The sequence below is a fragment of the Erpetoichthys calabaricus genome, chromosome 1 (assembly GCF_900747795.2).
Source record: "Erpetoichthys calabaricus chromosome 1, fErpCal1.3, whole genome shotgun sequence".
Taxonomy (NCBI): Eukaryota; Metazoa; Chordata; class Cladistia; order Polypteriformes; family Polypteridae; genus Erpetoichthys; species Erpetoichthys calabaricus.
In genome coordinates, this window is record NC_041394.2 from 261,083,895 (window position 1) to 261,104,835 (window position 20,941).

Here is a 20,941-nt window from a genome sequence, read left to right on the forward strand (position 1 = left end):
TAGGAAAGATAAGACCATGTTTAGAACATTTCAGTGCTAAAGATTTTAACTGTCTTCACAAAACACATTTTCAAGAAGGCAGGCAAGAATGTATCAGGCAAAAATGAAAAAAGCAGCGTAAAAGAAAAAGAACTAGCACATTCATGTGTGGCACCTCACTTAAGCAGACTACTGGTTGCAGTATTGATTCACAAATAATCTTGTTTTATGGTTCTAAATTCATATAAGTATAATCATTCAAAATAACTTATTATTATATGTTCACACTGTGCTCTGAATTCCTGCTGCTTACTGTATAACAGTAATGATAGGTCCTATGAAAAAATGTTTGAAATTTAAAGCAGACAAAACTGAATAACTTATTATTACTACTTCTGCCCTTTATTGGGTTTTCTGTAAATAATAAACTGACCCATTGTTATCATATCATTCTAAATGATTTTTTATGCTCTCACGTTTGTTTGGGAAATATTCCAAAATACATCTGAAGCATGTTTAACATTTTTAACAGGGTTAATGCTTTGAAAAAACAGATTGGTGAAAATATCTTTTGGACAAAATCTAAATCTTTGATTTTTAATACGAAAAGCGACAAGCCCCTCATTCCACATTCCTCTCTTTGCTGCAATAACTGTATTAGCAGCTCATCTGTCAATCATACAGTCTGTAGTTCTATGCCATGCCTGCATTCTTAAGGCTTTTGTAAATGCCCTTGCCAAAAACCTAAGGCTACAGATCATGTTACATTCCAGAAATAGTTAAATACCTGCCTGACATGAAATGGTCTATTGTATTTGAGTAGGCACACAAATCACCATATTAGTCATTTGATACTATTTGTGTTTTGAAAATGCCTTTGTTTATCATACTGTATCAGGAAGATGCACGTGCTTCCAACTATGTGATGTGCAAAAACCACCGCAGAAGAGAAAAAGCATTTTGGACATATCAATCCAAAATAATGACCCTTTTGGAGCAATTTACTCTAAAACATTTTAGTGTATCCACTTTAGCATCATTTAAGGGAAATATATCATTTGACAATAAAATTCTTAGAACAACTGCAATTCCCTTTCTTTCCATAACAGTAAAAATACTAATAAATGTTTTGTGGAGTTCAGTAGTCATGACCCTGGAGCTTCTGATCCCAGTATGAAGTTCTTTCTGGGTAGCACTCCAAAATACACTGTCACTGTCAAATTTTTGTTGGAAAAGAGCTGCCAAGGGGATAAGCTGTACAAGATGTTTTGTCTCAACATTAATATGATGATGGCACACCACCTAAAAGGAAACATTTTTCGTTTTAATGTTGTAAAAGTACTTTCCCAACTCAGACTTAGCAAGCGAACAGATGGTTACTCTGAGTCTTGCCTAGTCTTAGAATGTTGTCTTTCTTTATCACACACACTTCAGCACCAGAAGATCATTTCTGATTCACAAAGGGGATTTCTGGTGGTGTCAAAATCCCTAATATCAGAAAGGTCACAAGTAGGATAGAAAGCCACAGACTTTAGTAATACTACTAAAATGAGTTACCTCTCATCTGTGTTTTGAAGATCCAGGAACTTGCTGGGTTCAATCTGCTCAAAATTAATTTTCTCAACAAGTGCCAAAGCTGCATTCTGTTGTTCAGGATCAGAGATTCCTATCTGTTAATCAAAAATTAAAATGAAAGATTTTTGTCTCCAGATGCATACTAGATAAAAATACAGATCAGTCACCAGTCACCCCTGTGCTCACACAAAAAAAGGAATGTCCTAGCACTTTTTTTTTTTTTAGCATTATTTATAATATACACTCCTCCTGTATTTTATAATTTTGTCTTAAATATAATGTCGCCAATAGCAGAATTAAAGATAAATTCAGCAAAATAGTCTTATTATTGAGTATAATATGCATAGATTACATTTTTAAATCTGCCTAAAAGTGAGAAATTGACTCATTAACCATACATCATAATTCTTTGTTAAGAGTGACATAATACATACTTTACACTCAATTACAGCTTTTTTTTGCAAAACAAAAAAATATATATACACACACACACACGTGAGCACATAAAAACTGCAGCCTTCGACTAGTTTAAAAGTAGCTTTTACTATATGTAGCTCCATTATTCCAGAGTACAGGTTTTATTTTGTAATACATATAAATATTAACAGTAACAGTAGCTTTACAGTTAATTTTCAGAAGTGAGTTATGCTGTGTTAACAGCCACACACACTGTGTTTCTTCTGTTATACAACTTTTTAACACATTACATGTCCTGTCATTAGAAACATTGTATAAATTTAATTTTGTAAGGAACATATGGAGCATCTTTCTTTGTCATCTCAGTGAACTAGCCACAAGAAAGAATAAGCCAGTTAGAAAAAAAGATAGATAGTTGGATGGACAACACCAGCTATGTCAATTACATGCAGAGAATGAATGTAAAGTCTCCATTCTCAAATCGCCACTCTTTATGCTGCTGCATTTAACAAAATGATTAAGGTTGCTATTATTGTATGATACTAAAAGTTAAAACTAGAATAATTCACAGCTATCTATGACCTCATTGTGCAAAGTGAGCATGAATCATGTACTTTTATTTCTAAACTAATTACCTAGTGAGATGAAAGTCACAAGCAGGAAAGCCACTTTGTGTGCCATGAAAGAGCAGCAGATTTTTCTGCTTTTATGAGCTAAACAAGGCAAATTTTTTAAACAGGCAATACCCCAACTTCTGTACTGAAATTCAAGACAGAGACTTTTGTTATATTTTGTTGAAAGCTGACTAAATGGTAAGAATGCTTCAACAAGCTAAAGCCTAAACCCGTAACATAATTCAGGACTTAGCCAAATCAAATGTATGCAGCATATTTGCTTATAAAACAACAAATAGCAGTTATTTCAAGCACAAATAATGGCAATATGTGCATTTCTTTGAAAACATGTTATGATACTGGTGGCTTATATAATGCTAAGATAAATTGAAACTCACTTGTCTAATGTATAAATTACGGTGTTTGTCTTTCAAATGTTTCAACAGGTTTAATATGTTTCCTCATTTGGTTTGTAATAATCAGAAACTATAATGTGCATACATTTCCAGTTTAAGCTAAATAGTACTGTACATATGTATTTAATGAAGAAGGGGCCTGAGTTGCCTCAAGAGCTTGCATATTGTAATATTTTTAGTTAGCCAATAAAAGGTGTAATTTTGCTCGACTTCTCACCAATCATTTAAAAACTTATTGTTAGCTATATTATTAAACAATGTCCTAATACAAAATTAAGTATTGCTAAAAGTAACACCAATACTTAAAAAAAAAAAAAAAAGTATTGAAATATTATGTTCTCCCTATATGTACAGCAATAAACTATAATCATATTGTGAGTGGACTACGTATCAACTTAACATTTTGCTGCAAGATACTGTGAAATGAAACAATGTTTTTAAACTACTAAAGTAAACATGCAGGCAAAACTCTACATATCCCAACATTTAAGATTTTTGAAATCTTATAATAAAGATATTAGGATTAAATTCTTACCTCTCCTAGATCCTCTCTCTTCATTGTCAGGAGTTTGCTAATTGATACATCTGTCTCCTAAGTAACAATAAATTAAAAAAATAAAAATAAATAAGTAAGCAAGTAAGTAAATAAAGATATGCAAAAATGTATATCTATTGTAACAAAGAAAAGGATGTGCAAAAGAATTGTTGTACAGTGCTTTAAATTACTCATACGATGTAAAAAAAAAAATTAAAAAAAAAATTGGGGAGTGTGCTCCCTTCAACTTTCTTGTATACTGAGATAGAGGAAATATACAAATATCATCTCTTTGTTTCTCATCATAACTAATTGATAATATCGATGCATAATAATTTATCTCTATTTATAATCAAACTTTATATTAAAATGATATTTTCACACTTTACAAATGTATTACCTAGGTTACGTGCAAAGTAAAAAGAATTATAGTCACCTAAAAACATAGAAAAAGTCAGTCATTGTCCAATCCGCTATATCCTAACACAGGGTCACAGGGGCTGCTGGAGCCAATCCCAGCCAACACAGGGCGCAAGGCAGGAACAAATCCCCAGGCAGGGTGCCAGCCCACTGCAGGGCACACACACACACCCATCAAGCACACACTAGGAACAAGTTAGGATCACCAATGCACCTAACCTGCATGTCTTTGGACTGTGGGAGGAAACCGGAGCACCCAGAGGAAACCCACGCAGACATGGGGAGAACATGCAAACTCCACATAGGGAGGACCCGGGAAGTGAACCCGGTCTCCTAACGGCGAGGCAGCAGCGCTACCACTCGCGCCACCATCCCACCCACATAGAAAAGGCTTAAGTATTATATAATATTTGTTGCAATAAATTGCTACAGGTAAAACTGCATTTAGCTACATTTAATTATGATAATGATGGCAGAAATAAAAAGATCATAAAATTAAATGTATTACCAGGAACACGACAGGGACGTAGCAGCTTATTCTTCCTATTACATCTTTATATTTACATGGCATGTTCAATGTTTACATGTTATCGTTAAATGTTTAAATTAAAATTAATAATAGTTATTGAAAAAGTATGCATTATATTGAATACAGTTTTTAATATTGTGTACACATTTATATTTATATGACACAAAAATTTATGGATGGTTGTTTTAATAAAATACTACTTCCAGTTGAGTAATGTTTCTAACATTTTATATCTGTTTGCTTTTTATCATTATAAATATCTTTACAAAATTTGAATCATCTATCTGTAATTATAACCATAGTTTAACAGAATACTTTCGTACCACTTCCTGTTGTCGGCCAAAAAGTTGATAGGATTCTTTAGTTTTGATATAAAGCAGGTGTACAAAATCTCATTTACCTTGGTCACACAAACACACAATTTCAAAAATGGTATTTTTCGGACTCATGAAGATTTAAAACATCAAGATTCATCAAAATCAAGGTCGAATTTTTTCACAGTCCCTATACTTTCTCTATACTATGTATACAAGAAAGTAATAAGTGAATATCACACAAAATGTTATTTGTGAATATCATTCTTTACTTCAAAGAGTGCCACCCTTCAAAAAGTAAATTTATTATATCAATTCATCGGCCAATCAGTTATTAGATTCAGCCTATCCTTGCAACATAAGGCACAGGACAAAAACAAACATTGGATAGGGCACATTTGAGCACACAATCTTTCTTACTTACTCCTATGGGACCAATTAACTGATGCCAATTAACCCAGTCTCCTTGCGATATAAGGCAGTAGTGCTAAGCACTTCATCACCAGGCCACCCAAAAAATGTAAATAAAATTTAGTAAGCAGCCATTAATTCCCATTGCACAATGAGAAGAAATAATTTGCCCATCCTTTTTTGAAAATTTGCCCTTGCTGTTTCAAATTGGTCTGGGAAAAGGAAACCGACAGACGATTTTAAGGTTTTGACATAGAATTTTTTATTAAATTAAGATTAGAGCTCTAAATTTGCTATTTAAAGAAATCTATTTTCTTCATATTGTAACCAGAGCTACAAATAAGTATGTGATACTATGAACTATATATATTTTCAACTTACATAAATATAAGATTTTCTAACTCAGGCCAAGTAGACAAATCTTTTCCAGCAGCTGTGACAGAAGGTTAAGGCATGTAGTGGTCATAGGAACACACAAATAGTTCATGGAATGTGCTAAACTGGTAGAACCACCTAATCTATATACTGTACAGTACTGTACTAGTTAGTAGAAAGTGCTTAAAGCTACTTTTAGAATGAGCTTATAAAAATATGTCACAACCTTACTGAGACATAAGCCTGGTCACACAGATGCAAGTCAATCCATCAGGTCTGTGCTTAAGTAAAATGCCTCAGACTTCGCCAATAATGGATGTACAATTGTCAAAGACCCCACTGAAGAACTGTTCTATGTTTTTTTCCTTAAGCTGTATTTATGTAAATATATTATACACACTGGGTGCACAGAGTGAAATTGCATTTTACTGCAAATTAAATATCTCTTTTGTCCCAAATCTTTGTCTTAGTATCACTGCTGTGGTTGCTGAGAAGGCACATAAAGATGACTCGAGTATAAGCTGCAGTTTTAGAACACTTCCAAGGAGTATGAGCTGGTGTTGGATAAATATTAAGTGAATGCAGTTTTGCTCTGGAAGTATGTTTGGGATTAATACACTGTTTAAACAAACTACTGTCCTGTTATCAGTTTTCTCCTTCAGGATTTATTTAGATTTTATTTAATGTTAATATTAAATCCACAAATACATTTCCTTAACTAGAATAGAATGTTAAGTTTTATACAGCTACACAGACTGTGGAAATAAAATAGGCTCAAATAAAAAGATACATTATTGCTTGTTTACAGAAAAGTATAGAGCCACACAGTTTTCTGACCGTACATACTGACATATATAATAACTTCCTGTATGTAGCAATGTGTTTATGAGTTCAACTAGTAATAAAAACAGCAACTTACAAAACAGAAATGGAATATAAGCTGGGATTTACAGACACAAAAACAACTTGCTTATGATGTATCATTAATTTTTCATTTTTGTGTGAACTGTTTTTGCTTTGAATCTCACTTAAACTTTAAAGACAAAGATACTTAGAGTGAGAAATATTTAGACATTATATAAGCCATTTCCCAGCAGAAAGGCCATAAACTGCCTAGCTGATACAGTATGAAGCAGGTAGGAAGGACTGAAATGTAGCTGTTTACGCTTGGCCATTCTGTACCCCACTGGTCAGGTCATGCTGAAACAGGATTGGATTAACCAAGAGAGCTGCCCACAACCACTGATCCAGGAATTTTAACAGAAATGGTATAAGTTGGTCACTCCTCCTTTCACTCTCTCTTACCATAAAGACCACCTCCCTCTCTCTCTCACCATTTTTCAATGATGAAAACAACTGTCTCAGCAGTCATACTGAGACAGGCATGTGGGCTGTTTCAATACTACATTCAAAGGTCAAGCTAGACTTAAGACAAGCTGATGGATGCAAGATGCACTGCTACTTAGGATGTAATGGCATTTTAGACACACGCATTTTAGTGTTTATAATTTAGGCATATTATTGTATAATACATAATTAATTAAAATTGTAACTCTCTCACTTGTTTGTTCTATTGGTGTATCTTGTAGCCTGAGGGCATTTGTATAAAAGGTAGGGCTTTAGAGTTGGTACACAAAACCTTTGACTCCAACTCCGACTCAGTTTATGGTACCTTCAACTCAGACTCCTCTGTTATTTAAGCCTGGTACTGGTTAAAAGTTCGGGACTACCCAGGAATTTTCATGTTTTTCATAGAAATTCACACCTTTTGTTATCAAAATACCATCAAAATTATATCTCTCACCACATGCCTTGGCGCAACGTTAGAGGCTTCGTCTCTAGCGCTGACATCCGAGGTTCGATTCCCCGAGAGGGGGTTGCAGTGAGTGTGTACGCCTGATGAGCCCCTAATTAGGGCGAAACACGTGTCGCGTACTCTTTGCATTATTTGACAGTAAACTATTTCAACCATATTTTTATTTATATATATATATATATATATATATATATATATATCTATCAGTGGCGACTGCTCTAAGACTACAAGGGAAGCGCCGCTTCCTCTACTATGTCAGAAAATAAATGCTCATATATGCACCGTCGTATTTATATTGGTTTTAATAAAAGTGCGCTAGAACGCGTTCAACTTCATGACTAGCTCGTTCAGAATCAGGTATTTATTGTAGATTGTCTGACGCGGTTTTCCTGTCATACATTTCCATGCAGCACAGTGCGTTAAACCCTCCTGAATAGTGATGTGTCGTTCGCAAACGAGCCGGCTCTAAGAGCCGATGCTTTGAAGCGAACGAGAGGAGCCAATGCCCGTCGAGCAGACCCGAAGCTTCAGCTGCTCCCGAAATTGCTTATACACAAACCATTCATACTGTGGTGGGTTGGCACCCTGCCTGGGATTGGTTCCCTGCCTTGTGCCCTGTGTTGGCTGGGATTGGCTCCAGCAGACCCCCGTGACCCTGTGTTCGGATTCAGTGGGTTGGAAAGTGGATGGATGGATGGATGGAAACCATTCATAATTGTTTAATTAGGCTAAAATATAAGCATCCAAGTGATACTAAACAAAGAGCCATTCGGGAGCCGTAAGAGCCGGCTCTTTAAAGGGAGCCAATCCAAAAGATCCGAAGCTTTGAAAAGAGCCGGAGTTCCCATCACTACTCCTGAAGCCCAGCTTCACTGGAGCTCTATGGGCAAGCACAGGTAATTGGATAAATGCACCAAAATCGTCACTTCTGAATGGAGCAGTGGGCGGGCCAGGACGCTAGGCTGCTGCATGATGATTGGAGGAGCTGTTTAAAGGGCGGAACCCCTTTTTTGATTGACAGCATGTCTTAAGTATACATCAGCACTACAGAGATTCGAGTTCAGTCTCATGTGGATTTGCAGGTGAAGTCGTACGACAAACTGCTACACTCTGTATTGTTTGCTGGTGATATAAACCATTTTTGTTTGTACAAATCATTCTTTAAATAATAAAAAAAACATTATAGCGTTCTTGACTTTGCTCCTTGTTTCAGCATTGTAAAGTTAGTTCGTTCATATAATTAAAGTAGCTCGTGGAAGGGGAAACTAGCCAGCTAGCAAGCTGTGCATAATGGCAGACGCAGACGGTGCTAATATTGTTGACCTGTTTTTGGCAAAACCATTTAGTAGTCTTCCTTATGAGGAGAGACTCAGAATTAAACGGCAGGGCAGATCAACGCCCAAGATTGATCTGGTGCAAAAATCAGGAAAAAATAACAGGTCTTTTCAGCTCTCCTGGTATGACAAGGTGAACTGGCTGACTGGAAGTGCTGTGACAAAGAAAATATACTGTTGGCCATGCCTCTTGACGAAACCTTCTCAGGGAATGGGATGTGTTTGGTCAAACGTGGGTTTTGGGGATCTGGGTAACTTTGACAGGGCATACAAAAGGCATGAAAAGTGTAAAGAACATGTGAGTTCATGTGCAAGGTTAAGTTGTCTGGGCAGGGTCAGGGTTGAACATGCAATCAATGAAGGTCTTCGCATTCAGGTGGCAAAACATAATGAAACAGTAAAAAAAAAACAGGGCCTTCCTAAACCATCTAATTGATGTGACTTCCTTGCTTGGCCATCAGGAGCTGGCATTCAGGGGGCACGATGAGAGTAGTGAATCAGCAAATGAGGGGAATTACAGGGAATTTACAGAAACATTAGCTAAATATGACTCTGTCTTGGCCACACAATTTCAGTCATCAGCTGTGTTTTCTGGAATGTCCCATTCAATCCAAAATGACTTGATCTCTGCTTTCGCAGCCACTGTTTCTGATCATATAAAAGGTGAAATTCAGACTGCTCCTTTTTTTGCATGGCAGGTGGATGAAGCAACTGACATATCTCGCCATGCTCAACTGTCTGTCATTGTTAGATATGTGGATAGTGCAGGTAAAATTCAAGAGTGCTTCATTGGATTTTTGGATGTGTCAGGAGGTCGAGATGCTCAGTCTGTGTTTGAAGTTTTAAACGAGAACATGCAGGGCTACAGTTTTAGAGAAAAACTTGTGGCACAAACCTACGATGGGGCTGCTGTCTCTGCTTCATCTCTCAATGGCCTACAGGCCAAAGTTAAAGTAATAGCCCCTAGTGCAGTGTTTGTGCATTGCTATGCACACAGACTGAACCTGGTGTTGTCCCAGGGTGCTAAATGCTTGCCTGAGTCAAGAATATTTTTTGCATCTCTCTCTGGATTCACCACATTTTTTTCAAAGTCCACAAAAAGGATGTCTTTTCTTGAGTCTGCAGGGTCTTCAAGATTGCCCAGAAACGCTCCTACTCGATGGAATTTCACATCACGGATAGCGAGCACTGTGGCAAACAATTATGATGGCCTCCTGCAGACTTTTGACAAGTTTACCCAGGATGAGAGCATGGATGATGACACATTAGATGCTGCCAAAGGATTCATAATGAAACTGGAGGATTTTGAGTTTGTGTTCATGTTGTACACATATGAACAAATATTCTCTGAGACAGATGTTGTCTTTGATATTGTCCAGCAAAGGGCTATGGATGTTCTTTACTGCAAAAAAAGAATTGGGTCTCTCCTTGCTTTTGTCAAGGAGAAGAGGTCAGAGGAGGCTTATCAAGCAGTTTATGCAAAAGCAGCAAATCTCACATCAGACCCTTGAGATAAACCTATTAGAAAGCGCCGTCTGTCACAATAACAGGATCCCCAGGACCGCTACAGAAATTTGTACATGGACATCCTAGACAATCTCATGGAGCAGATTTCTCAGCGTTTTTCAAATTTGGAAAGCATGAGCTTCTTAAAATTAGTCAATCCAGGGAAATTTGATGAAATGAGACAAGTGTTTCCAGAGGAGGCATTTGAAAGTGTGCTGAAAAGTTATGGCCATTTCTTTGACTCAGAGAGACTGAGATCTGAACTTCAAGTACTATATTCAGATCATGACTTACAGGGGAGCAGGGGTAAGCTGTGTGATTTCTTGGTGTTTTTTAAAGACATGGAGTTGGATAGTGCAATGCCTCAGCTATACAAGCTGTTGTTGTTAGTGGCAACAATTGGCGCTACATCAGCAGGTGTAGAGAGGAGCTTCTCCTGTTTAAAACGGGTCAAGTCATACACCCGCAACACGATGGGCCAAGATCGTTTGAGCAACCTTGCTCTCCTGGCCATTGAGAGGAAACTGGTTAAGTCCCTGGAAAAGACGGCCAATTGGTACGACAGGGTCACAGACCATTTTCTGCAAAAGGAACAGAGGGCAGAATTTACGTACAAATAACATAATGAATTTTATGATGAAGGCCTAATTTCCAAATCATGTCCAGTCAACTGAATTTACCACAGGTGGACTCCAATTAAACTGCAGAAACATCTCAAGGATAATTAGGGGAAACAGGATGCACCTGAGCTCAATTTTGAGCTTCACGGCAAAGGCTGTGAATACTTATGTACATTTGCTTTCTCAATTTTTTTATTTTTAATAAATTTGCAAAAACCTCAAGTAAACTTTTTTCACGTTGTCATTATGGGGTGTTTTTATGTAGAATTCTGAGGAAAAAAATGAATTTAATCCATTTTGGAATAAGGCTGTAACATAACAAAATGTGGAAAAAGTGATGCGCTGTGAATACTTTCCGGATGCACTGTGTGTATGCATGTATGTATGTATGTATGTGTGTGTGTGTATATATATCAGTGGCGGCTGCTAGCTTTTGAAACAGGGGAAGCTCATATTAGATAGATAGATAGATAGATAGATAGATAGATAAAGTATCTATCTATCTATCTAATATGAGCTTCCCCTGTTTCAAAAGCTAGCAGCCGCCACTGATATATATATATATATATATATATATATATATATACACACACACACACATACATACATACATACACACAGTGCATCCGGAAAGTATTCACAGCGCATCACTTTTTCCACATTTTGTTATGTTACAGCCTTATTCCAAAATGGATTAAATTCATTTTTTTCCTCAGAATTCTACATAAAAACACCCCATAATGACAACGTGAAAAAAGTTTACTTGAGGTTTTTGCAAATTTATTAAAAATAAAAAAATTGAGAAAGCAAATGTACATAAGTATTCACAGCCTTTGCCGTGAAGCTCAAAATTGAGCTCAGGTGCATCCTGTTTCCCCTAATTATCCTTGAGATGTTTCTGCAGTTTAATTGGAGTCCACCTGTGGTAAATTCAGTTGACTGGACATGATTTGGAAAGGCACACACTTGTCTATATAAGGTCTCACAGTTGACAGTTCATGTCAGAGCACAAACCAAGCATGAAGTCAAAGGAATTGTCTGTAGACCTCCGAGACAGGATTGTCTCGAGGCACATGTCTGGGGAAGGTTACAGAAAAATTTCTGCTGCTTTGAAGGTCCCAATGAGCACAGTGGCCTCCATCATCCGTAAGTGGAAGAAGTTCGAAACCACCAGGACTCTTCCTAGAGCTGGCCGGCAATCTAAACTGAGCGATCGGGGGAGAAGGGCCTTAGTCAGGGAGGTGACCAAGAACCCGATGGTCACTCTGTCAGAGCTCCAGAGGTCCTCTGTGGAGAGAGAAGAACCTTCCAGAAGGACAACCATCTCTGCAGCAATCCACCAATCAGGCCTGTATGGTAGAGTGGCCAGATGGAAGCCACTCCTTAGTAAAAGGCACATGGCAGCTCGCCTGGAGTTTGCCAAAAGGCATCTGAAGGACTCTCAAACCATGAGAAAGAAAATTCTCTGGTCTGATGAGACAAAGATTGAACTCTTTGGTGTGAATGCCAGGCGTCACCTTTGGAGGAAACCTGGCACCATCCCTACAGTGAAGCATGGTGGTGGCAGCATCATGCTGTGGGGATGTTTTTCAGCAGCAGGAACTGGGAGACTAGTCAGGATAAAGGGAAAGATGACTGCAGCAATGTACAGAGACATCCTGGATGAAAACCTGCTCCAGAGCGCTCTTGTCCTCAGACTGGGGCGACGGTTCATCTTTCAGCGGGACAACGACCCTAAGCAAACAGCCAAGATATCAAAGGAGTGGCTTCAGGACAACTCTGTGAATGTCCTTGAGTGGCCCAGCCAGAGCCTAGACTTGAATCCGATTCAACATCTCTGGACAGATCTTAAAATGGCTGTACACTGACGCTTCCCATCCAACCTGATGGAGCTTGAGAGGTGCTGCAAAGAGGAATGGGCGAAACTGGCCAAGGACAGGTGAGCCAAGCTTGTGGCATCATATTCAACAAGACATGAGGCTGTAATTGCTGCCAAAGGTGCATCGACAAAGTATTGAGCAAAGGCTGTGAATACTTATGTACATGTGATTTCTCAGTTTTTTTATTTTTAATAAATTTGCAAAAACCTCAAGTAAACTTTTTTCACGTTACCATTATGGGGGAGTTGTGTGCAGAATTCTGAGGAAAAAAATGAATTTAATCCATTTTGAAGTAAGGCTGTAACATAACAAAACGTGGAAAAAGTGATGCTGTGAATACTTTCTGGATGCACTGTATATATATGGAAGAGAAAGTCTGTGATACGGTTTGCATATTTGCAGCTGGAGATCCACATAGGGAGAAAATGAATCGCGTATCATAAAGTAGTTTTTATTCCTGTGCTTTCAGCCCCTACCAGGGGCCTTCATCAGAGGATAATGCTTAGACTTACAAGAATCAAAGGCAATATACAGCAAAAGTTACGTTGGGGGGGGCGGCGAGGTGGAAGGGGGGGCTAAGTCAACCCCCCCCCCCCCCCCCGTAACTATACAAAGGCTCAGCATTCTTGACTATAGGCCATTTATCAGCCAAGAATGCCTTACTTTACTTACTGTTCCCTACTATTGAGTGGAGCTCTCACTTGCAGCCTTATTAAACCTCGCAGCACAGAGGTAACGGCAAATCTCCGACCGCACCAGGTGCTCAAAGAAATCTAACTTATTACTTCAAGCACTGCATAGAAAGTTAAAAGCAGCATGGTATTTATTACAGGAATAATAATACCACCACTGGAACAAAGAATAATAGAAAATAGGACTGATAGAAAAGTCTGTATATAGTCTTTAGAAAAAGCTTACAAAAAAGTTACAGGTGACAAGGATGAATGTCGCAGGCGGCTTGTGATCTAGCACTCGTAGTTGCTTATGATGCTTTTCTGATGACCAGTGATGTCTTCGTCCCTTCTTCTTCCTCCCTCCTTCTTTACTCATTATATCGCTCCTCAGATGAGGCATATTTTTCTAAAATTTTACTGGGCAGTTTTGCAAGATGTGATTGTTAGATATTCCGATTGGCTGGCTGTCAATATGAAGAATTGATTCACTGTCCGTTTTCCCAAACAATAAAACTATGTTCTCTGAGGTGTCGCTATGTCTTCCTTTCCCATACTGTAAAATAATTAGATGTCCATCCTTTCTCAGGTTATAAAGTAATTGAGCACACTAGAATGTCTTCCTTTCTTTGTTGGAACAGCGGGTTTTAAAAGTGAGGCATAACTGGGAAGAAGACATGCTTTGATTTGCCCTGAATGTAGTTCATCTGTTGTCTTGAACAAAATATAATGGAAATATAAACCAAAATGTACAGATTTTGTACCCCACAACACACACACACTTCCACGCTTAGACATTTATATATAACATATATACAGTATATTATAATCAGCAGTGCTGTATTGACTATAGCAGGGATGTTTTAAGGCACTAGGTGAGCAGCTTCATGCCACTTCCGGTTGAGCGAACACTGGCGTGACTGGTCGCTGCTGCTCGCCGGTAACTTTTTATCTTTTAACTTTTTTTTACAATTAACTTACAATCTAATGGACTAAGAAACTACTTTCATTTTCATTTTGGGCAGATTTATTCATTGAGTTTTATTTTTCAATCATTTAAAGCTAAACTGATTTCTAGCTCGACTGCCGATTTGGCTGTGTATGAACTATTTTTCTGCCTATCCCTGCTTTGAAACTTATCTGGCTTTGTTCTCCGGACATCTGAGTTGTCTGCGTCTTTGCTTAACATGTGGACCGGTAGGATATTTATTTGGTTCGTGTTTGTTTGGTCCCTCCTGTCACTCGCTATCCTACCTGCGACAGGCCTGCTTCACTACTCAGCTGCCGAGCTCCTCCGACTGCGCTTCCACCTGTCCAAGCCTCTGCTGACTGGGCTCCACCCAGACATCGTATTCCTGCCCTGTCAGAGATACATCCACTGCGGGTCCCGCTGGAGTATCCAAGCGGACAGTTGGAAAATAATCCAACTATAACAAATAATCCAAAACTCCATCTGGTCCAGTTCTTGACGTCCTCCACGTAATTTAGGCAGAGTCGCTGACCACAGTGTGTTAGCCAGCCTAGCCCAGTTGGCTAACACCGTTGCTAAATGCTACAATGCAGTTGTCAACTTCGGTCTGCTGAACATCCGCTCACTTACGAGCAAGGGGCCTCTCATCCACGATCTCCTCACTGATCATAAGTTTGACTTTTTCTCTCTAACTGAGACATGGCAACGACCTCATGACTTTTCCCAACTTAACGAATCTACACCCCCGAGGTTTATTTATATCTCTCAACCCCGTGGCTCTGGCCAGGGAGGAGGCCTCGCGTTAATGTATCATGAGAAGTGGAAAGTCCTGCCGTTGTCTGTTCCTGCCTTCAGTTCTTTTGAATCTCGTGTGTGTAAATTAACTGGACCTATTCCTACTATTATTGCAACGGTTTACCGGCCCCCTAAATCAAATAATGACTTTCTAAATGATTTTGCTGTTTTTCTTGCACACTTATCTACTGTTTCATCAAACATAATACTTCTGGGGGATTTCAATATACTGTACATATGGATAATATCAATGTCCATATTACTAGAGACTTTACATCCTGCCTTGAGAGTTTTGGATTCCAGCAACATACTGATGTTCCCACTCATTCCAAAGGACATATCCTGGACTTGATTTGTTGTTCTGGTGTTACCCCGCTTGATTGTACTGCAGATGAACTCCCCATAACCAATCATTTTCTTATTTCATTCAATGTTAAGCTTGCACTTTCCATTACTAAGCTTTCCCGTCTCATGTCTTTCCATAATATTAAGAATATTAACTTACTCTCTTTCCTTTAGTATTGATTCTCTTACGGACATTCATAATTTATCCACTCGTGAAGAACTGGTCTCACACTATAACACTGGACTTAATGGTATTCTTAACTCTGTCGCTCCATTAAAAACTAGATCTTCTTCTTTCTACTTTTCTGCTCTCTGGTTCACGCCTGCACTTCGTCATTTGAAAGCCAAAGAACGGCAACTTGAACGGTTGTGTAAAAAAAAAAACTGGACTCTTTGTTCACAAAGAGATGTACAAAAACCATATACTTTATTACGAGGACTACAGTATATTGCCCAAACTAAATCTAACTGTTATACTCACATTATTTCTTCCAATGAAGGGACACTGGTTAATAATATCACACAACCCCCAGATTCTTTACCATCTCATCTTTACTCAACTTATTTTTGCAATTCCATTATGTCCTTTTTTAATGAAAAAATCCAGAAGATTCATCAGTCTCTCTGTACGGATTCCTCCAGTACTTCATTTGAATTTCACCCACCAACTCACTCATTTTCCTCTTTTCAGCTTCCTACTTTCTCAGAAATCTCTGATCTTGTCTGTAAGTCTAAGCCATCCACCTGTCAACTGGACCCCCTCCCTACAGTTCTTGTCAAAGCCTGCCTTCCCCTCTCTGGTCCCTCTTATTTCTGCTATGATCCACTCTTCTCTCACTACTGGTACTGTTCCTTCATCTTTTAAAACTGCTGCAATAACCCCAATACTGAAAAAACCTGGTGTCGATCTGACTAATTTCAGTCATTTTGGTCCTATTTCTAATCTACCCTTCATTTCCAAAATTCTTGAAAAAATAGTGGCTATTCAACTTCATTCTCATTTATCTCAACATAATCTGTATGAACAGTTCCAGTCTGGTTTTCGTCCCCTCCACAGTACAGAAACGGCACTTATAAAAATGACTAATGACCTCCTTTTGGCAGCTGATTCTGGTTTAATTACTATTCTGATCTGCCTTGATCTGAGTGCAGCCTTTGACACTATTTGTCGCACTACTCTTCTCAATAGATTATCTTCGATTGGCATAACCCACGCTCCACTAGATTGGTTCAGATCCTACCTCTCAGGCCGCACTCAGTTTGTTCAGCTTAAAACTTTCACATCCCAACCCACCGCTGTTACTTCAGGCCTCTCCTTTTCATTATTTACCTCCTTCCCCTTGGTAATATCTTTTGTAAATATAACATTAGCTTCCACTGTTATGCTGATGACACTCAGCTTTATCTCACTAGCAAACCTACTGCTTCCTTTCCACCCTCCTCACTTATTGATTGCATAGCAGAAATCAAATCCTGGTTTTCTTCAAATTTTCTTAAATTAAATAGTGACAAAATGGAGGTACAAAACTGATCATTTTTCATTTGTTATTGATAATTCCTCTGTCTCCCCGTCCCCACAGGTTAAGAGTCTGGGTGTCATCCTTGACAGTACTTTATCCTTTCAGTCCCACATCAATAATCGCCCGGTCTGCATATTTCCACTTGTGTAACATTAATTGTATTCACCCCTCCCTCACTCCCCACACCACTGCTGTCTTTGTTCATAGCCTTGTCACTTCTCGTCTGGATTATTGCAATTCCCTTTTCTTTGGTCTTTCTCGCAAATCTCTTTATAACCTACAACTGGTCTGGAATTCAGCTGCCCGCATCATTACTAGAACCCCCACTATTCACCATATCACTCCCGTTTTGCAGCAGCTTCATTGGCTTCCAGTTAAGTTCCGCATTCAATTCAAAATTCTTCTGTTAACTTTTAAGGCTATTCTCAACCTTGCCCCTCCATATCTGTCTGACCTCCTCCATGTTGCCATTCCCTCCCGTACCCTTAAGATCCTCTTCCTCTATCCACTTGACTATCCCCTTCATCCGTTTTACCACTATGGGGAACAGAGTATTCAGTTGCTCTGCTCCCCAGCTCTTGAACTCACTACCATCTGAGCTTAGAAATATTCAATCATTTTCACTTTTCAAATCTAAACTTAAAACTCATTTGTTTAAGACTGCTTTTTCTCTTTGATTACAATTGCTCTGTCTGATTTTAATTTTTGTATTTTAGTTTTGTTTATAATCTGTGTTTTATCTATTGTTCGGTGTCCTTGGGTGTTTAGAAAGGTGCCTACAAATAAATAAAATGTATTATTATTATTACTTCCCTAATGGAATGGCAAAACAGTCTAGCATTAAATATGCTTTTAGCTCAGCATGGTGAGGTATGTGTTATGTTTGGAGATGATTGTTGTACTTTGATTCCCAATAATACTGCTCCTAATGGCTGCTTTACCCTTGCACTAGAAAAATTAGAAGGTTTGGCCACTGAGCTAAAGGCACATTCTGGGGTTGAAAAATTAAAACAAAAAATATCACCAGTTCACAAAGAACACAAAGAAGCAGTTTTAAATGCTGCTTATTAAACATTTGTTCTCTGGGAAGTAAAGCTGCTTTGGTAAAGGTAGCTTGTCACTGAGACATGGCTTAGTAAATCAGACACTGCTCCCCTAGATGAGGCATCACCAGATGGATACACATTCCTTCATAAGTCTAGAGATACATGTCAAGGAGGAGGACTAGAAATAATTCACTGCGACAAAATACAAATTGCTTCTAAAAATGTAGGTGACTTCACTCATTTTAAATATTAAAACAGATTCCAGCACAATCGTAGTGCTAGTCTACACACCACCAGGGCCATATTCATTGTTCATGACTGAACTTAGCAACCTTTTATCTGATTTGGTAATAAATTATGATCATGTAGTGTTGATGGGGGATTTTAATCAACACATTGATGTGGAAACTTGACACTCTTGGCAAATGGTTTACGTATTTCTTAAATTCAATAGGAATTTGTCAGAGTGTCAAAGGTTCAACTCCTAATCATAACCACATACTAGATTTAATTATAACTTGCACAGTTGAAATTCAAAGTTTAAATATTACTCCATTAAATGAAGTTACTTCTGAACACTACTTAAATTATGTCTGATTTGGTTTTGCCATCAACAGTATATTCAAAGATTAAAACAAAGGCAGTGTGACATCAAGATTGTAATTCAACTTCAAAATGTATAGATATTTTGAGCAAGTCAAGTGCAAAACTATTTAGATCTGTTAATGTGAAATGAAATCATTGAAAACAATTTAGATCATTTAACATCAACTTATAATATGACCTTGAGAGATGCTCTGGACCCAGTGGCTCCTCTTAAAACAAAAGTGATCAAAGCACATAGAAACTCACCCTGGTTTAATGAGACCACTCGAGCTCTTAAATTATAGTGTTGAAAACAGGAGCACAGATGGAGAATACCAAAGTAGCAAGTCTTTCAAATTGGACGGACAAAGAGTGTTAAACAATATAAAAAAAGATCACTTTGAAGCTTGCACAGACTGCTATTCTAAAATAACATAATAATAATAATCATCATCATCATCCTATGGTACTGTTCAAAACAGTGGCTAATTTAACAAATGAGAATTCAGATCTACAGTGCAAAATACCAACAGACATTAGCAGTACAGACTTTATGAACTTCTTTAATAAGAAAATAAAAAATATAAGATTCCAGATCTCAGCATCACAGTGCAAACCGCCTAATACCTTGGGCAAACCCTGTCTTGCCTTACTTTCAACACTTTAGAAATTGTAATCCTGTAACAGTACAGGAAGTCATACCTTTATTTTCTAAAATGAAACCTACCACTTCCCTAGATCCAGTGTCAAGAAAACTAGTAAAAAGCGCAATGGATATTCTTGTAGCACCTATTCTTAGCATTATCAATAGCTCATTGCATGGCGCAGTGCCTGGTGCACTAAAAGTGTCAGTCATCAAACCATTACTTAAAAAGTCAGACCTAACCCCACATATACTTAATAATTATAGACCCATATCAAATTTACACTCTCTCTAAAATACTTAAAAAGGTACTTTACAATCAGCTTCAGTCATACCTTATGCATTACAATTTATTTGAGAAATTCCAGTCTGGCTTCCGCACTTTTCACAGTGCAGAAACGGCACAAACACGTGTTATAAACGACATTCTGATATCTTCTGATGAAGGAAATTCTTCTGTAACTATGCTGTTAGACATAAGCCAGTATTTGACACCATTGACCATTCTATTTTAGTACATAGGCTGGAAAATTACATTGTACTGGTTTACTACATGGTTATCAATTCAATTCTAGTAAGTTCAGAAATATGATGAAAGTACTCCATCATTATACACAGAAGTGAGATATGGTGTCCCACAGGACAATCATGCCCGAAGAAGAGGCCAGAGTTGCCTCAAAAGCTTGCATGCTATAATCTTTTTAATTAGCCAATAAAAGGTGTCATTTTGCTTGACTTCCCTTCTCGGTACTGAAATGTGGTACTTGGTGCCACTGCCCTACTGCCAAGTTGTTTGCCTGCCTATGGAAAAGTTATCTATGATAAAGGAGCACTGGAATCATCAGGTAGAATGATCCTTTAATCAGACTGGCCTGGCCCAGCAATGACTCAGCTGTGGAATGGCCAGTACAGGAGATGCAGCTTGTTGTCTGATGTTTCCAGGACTCTGAACAAATATGAATCCTCTCGTGATATAATCTACTCTTGCATATTGCTCTGTACTTGTACTATTACTATTGTACTATTGTATTGTATTGTATTCCTTGGGTGGCAATTATTGTTGTCGAGGTCCCCTCTCACAACAAGGGCCATACCCTCGATTTAGTCATTACTGACTCAGTCCTCATCTCTGACCTCCAAGTACTTCATCTGGGTGTTTCCGATCACAAAATTGTCTCAATGGATTTAACCACAAATTCACCATACTCTAAACCACAGCGCTGTATCCGCTTCAGGAACCTGGAAAAAATAAATTTGACTGATTTAAACACTGACATTAAGAACTTCTCCATTGCTCCCCACCTTTCTTCTGTCAGTGAATTAGTCAATAATTACAACAATGGGCTCCACAACATCCTTGAGACCCATGCCCCAGTTAAATCACGAGTGGTCTTTTTAGTAAAATCTGCCCTGTGGTTTACAAGTGAGCTTCGACAGATGAAAACAGCTGGGCAAGTCCTCGAGCGGCGTTTTGTTGCAACCAGTTTAATGGTCCACAAATTAGCTTATCGGGAACACCAAAAAAACTACTCCAGGGCACTGACCAATGCCAGATCTCAATACTATTCAAATTTAATCAAGAACAGTCCTGGAAATTCCAAACAACTTTTTTCCATGATAAATCA

General features: G+C 38.2%; 1 protein-coding gene across 1 annotated transcript in view; it reads right to left on the bottom strand.

Annotated features, from left to right (window-relative positions):
- asz1 (ankyrin repeat, SAM and basic leucine zipper domain containing 1) overlaps positions 1-20,941 on the bottom strand; it is a 233,506-nt gene that overhangs the window by 47,603 nt on the left and 164,962 nt on the right. Inside the window, exons 9-10 of the mRNA XM_028811545.2 lie at positions 3,537-3,593; positions 1,537-1,649 (exon numbers count right to left, since the gene is read on the bottom strand). Of these exons, the coding sequence (XP_028667378.2) occupies positions 1,537-1,649; positions 3,537-3,593 (170 nt within the window). The remainder of the gene's footprint in view (positions 1-1,536; positions 1,650-3,536; positions 3,594-20,941) is intronic.